Genomic DNA, 2,632 nt, shown 5'->3' on the forward strand with positions numbered 1-2,632 from the left:
CCTTTCCCCAGTCAACCTAGAAAATTTCAGTTCTGAAATTACTGGTGTCAGCTGACACTTGGACAGAGCCCTCAAGACGGGGAAGGGCGGCCAAGGTAGTGTCATCTGTTGACTCGGGGACTTAGGATCCTGCCCACACAAACATCTCCTCCCTCCACAGCCCCCAGGCAATTCTGAGTTGCAGCCCAGAGAAGCCTGGCGGTGCCTCCTGGAAAAGGATGTTAGACGCAGCCCTCCCACCCTGCCCTACTGTTGCGGCCACAACAGGTATAAAAGGGTTCCAGGCTGGGGAGGGAGCACCTGCCACTGCATCATGAAGGGGGCTCGTGTTCTCGTGCTTCTCTGGGCTGCCTTGCTCTTGATCTCGGGTGGAAGTAGGTGTCTGGGACATGAGTGTCTGGGGACACAGATTCTCCAGGGGTTCTAACACCTTCCCAGGGCACTTCTGAGCATGGCGGGAAGGGGAAGGGAAGAATGTGTCCTGATGAAGGTCTTTCAAAAGGGAGGGTCAGCCTGTCTTTGTGTTCCAGATTGTGAAATTTGCTCAGCCGTGAAGAGGGATGTTGACCTATTCCTGATGGGAACCCTTGACGAATATGTTAAGCAAGTGGCACAATACAATACACAACCTGAAGTATTGGAAAATGCCAGAAAACTGAAGAACTGCGTTGATGCAAAAATGACAGAAGAGGATAAGGAGAATGCTCTCAGCGTGCTGGTGGGTCTAGCTCTGTGTGTCTGTGCCTCTGGCGCCTGTCTGGGGGGTCTGCTCAGGGCAGTGCAGGACGGGGTTGCTCATGTCTCTTCTCCACCATGGCCCTTCCCTGGGAATCTGGGAGGAGAAAGACGCCATGGCTGGGGAAGTAGAGGGGATCATGTGGGGAAGACTCAGCCTACCCCTCAAGCTTTGGGGCTGGCCCAGGCTGCTCAACGCTGCTTGGCCACCAGCTTGGGAGTCTGCAGGCCCTCCTGTGTCCCTGGCATCACTTGGCCTCAGTGTCAGGCCCTCAGCTCTGGCCTTCCTGACTCCAGCCTCTCCAGCACGTGAGACTGGATCTTCAAACTGTTTGCACTAGGTGCTTCCTATCTCCAAACATCAGTTCCCTTTCTCTTAACTCCTCAAGTTCCATATTCCACCCCCCCCCCAAAAAAAAAAAACCCTCATTTGTCTTCATTCCCTGGGTCCCAGAGGGCCATTCTGTGCCTCACATACTGAGGGAGAGGAGGAGGGGAGGGGAGAGGAGGGGCGGGGCGGGGAGGGGAGAGGGGAGGTGAGATGAGGCAGCTTCCAAAAGCCCTCCTCCTGCCCTGCCATTCTGTGCCTCACATACCAAGAGAGAGGATGATGGGAGGGGAGGAGAGGGAAGGGGAGGGGAGGGGAGGGGAGGGAAGAGGAGAGGAGAGGAGAGGAGAGGAGAGGAGAGGAGAGGAGAGGAGAGGACAGGAGAGGAGAGGAGAGGAGAGGCAGCTTCCAAAAACGTCCTCCTCCTGCCCCGCCCAGGCCTGGGATGCCCTGAGTGGAGAATTCCAGTGAATCCTCTCTCTGCTGTCCCAAAAGTAGGGACAAGCTACTGCTTCAGCAACAAGTGTTCAAAGGACAGAAGGAGGAAGCAGGCTGGACCAGCTCATTCCTGGAGTCTCCCAGATGCCCACAGGTGCATCTGGAGCCCCGCCAAGACCTTCTTGCCAGCCTCTTTCTATCCAAGTCTACCACTTCTATCCGAGACTGCCCTCCATCCCATCATAGTCACCCCTCTCCTTCACTCTGTTTCATTGGAGGAAGCTTCTAGGCACACCCTGGGATTCTCTTGTTGTGCAGTAGATTGGGAAGAACCACCTTGGCCTGCTCAGATCCAGAAGCCACCCTCCAAACAAGCCTGCAGGCTCCTCCCCACAAAGTGTCCAGTGCGTGCTCAGTAGAGCTTGATGTCTCGCGTACCCCTCAAGGTCTCACCAGGTCTCCTGACTTTCTCTTTGCAGGACAAAATATACACAAGTCCTCTGTGTTAATGGAGCCATCACTGCCAGGAGCCCTAAGGAAGCCACTGAACTGATCACTAAGTAGTCTCAGCAGCCTGCCATGTCCAGGTGTCTGACTAGAGGATTCCAGCAATAAAAGCCTTGCAATTCATGGAGAGTGCTTGCTCCTTGGGCTGGGCTTGGGGGGGGGGGGTGGAGGGGTGTTGCAGCGGGGGGACCACCAGTGTGCCTTCCAACCGTGGCTAGATTTGAATGCAATCAGATGTCCTTCCTCCCCTGAATCCCAGAGGTGAGGGGAGGGGTGATGACCATTAGCACAGGTGGCATGTCTGAGCACTTCTGTGGACCAGGACCCACACCTCACATGCATTATCTACCAAATTTCAGCCTCCCAGTGACCTCAAGAGACGGGAGTAATCATCCCAGTCTTACAAGCGAGGAGACTGGGGCTCGGAGAGGTAAAGTGTCTGCCAATGATTACAGGCTCCCGGGCGTCAGGACCTGCTGCATCTGTGCACACACTGCCAGAGACGGCTCAGCTCACCGTGTGGCTGTGCACGTGTTAGTCCTTCTCTGGGCCTCTGATTCCCACCTATAAAATGGAAATACCTCCCCTCTCCAGGGCCTCTTTGGTGGGGCCACAGAAAATCAT

General features: G+C 55.4%; 1 protein-coding gene across 1 annotated transcript; it reads left to right on the plus strand.

Annotated features, from left to right (window-relative positions):
• Window positions 1-265: 265 nt before the first annotated feature.
• Window positions 266-2,131, plus strand: LOC123579024 (major allergen I polypeptide chain 1). Its single transcript, XM_045442499.1, has 3 exons — window positions 266-374; window positions 531-718; window positions 1,981-2,131. The coding sequence occupies exons 1-3, from the start codon at window positions 314-316 to the stop codon at window positions 2,008-2,010; spliced, it is 279 nt and encodes a 92-aa protein (XP_045298455.1). The 5' UTR covers window positions 266-313; the 3' UTR covers window positions 2,011-2,131.
• The last annotated feature ends 501 nt before the right edge of the window (window positions 2,132-2,632 follow it).

The sequence above is a fragment of the Leopardus geoffroyi genome, chromosome E2 (genome assembly GCF_018350155.1).
Source record: "Leopardus geoffroyi isolate Oge1 chromosome E2, O.geoffroyi_Oge1_pat1.0, whole genome shotgun sequence".
NCBI lineage: Eukaryota > Metazoa > Chordata > Mammalia > Carnivora > Felidae > Leopardus > Leopardus geoffroyi.

What these genes read in the sequence shown, in the direction of transcription:
- LOC123579024 (XM_045442499.1), top strand. Translation starts at nt 314, where the DNA reads ATGAAGGGGGCTCGTGTTCTCGTGCTTCTCTGGGCTGCCTTGCTCTTG. An exon ending in GCTCTTGATCTCGGGTGGAA is followed by an intron (nt 375 to 530) that starts GTAGGTGTCTGG and finishes TTTGTGTTCCAG; the next exon opens with ATTGTGAAATTTGCTCAGCC. An exon ending in AGAATGCTCTCAGCGTGCTG is followed by an intron (nt 719 to 1,980) that starts GTGGGTCTAGCT and finishes TTCTCTTTGCAG; the next exon opens with GACAAAATATACACAAGTCC.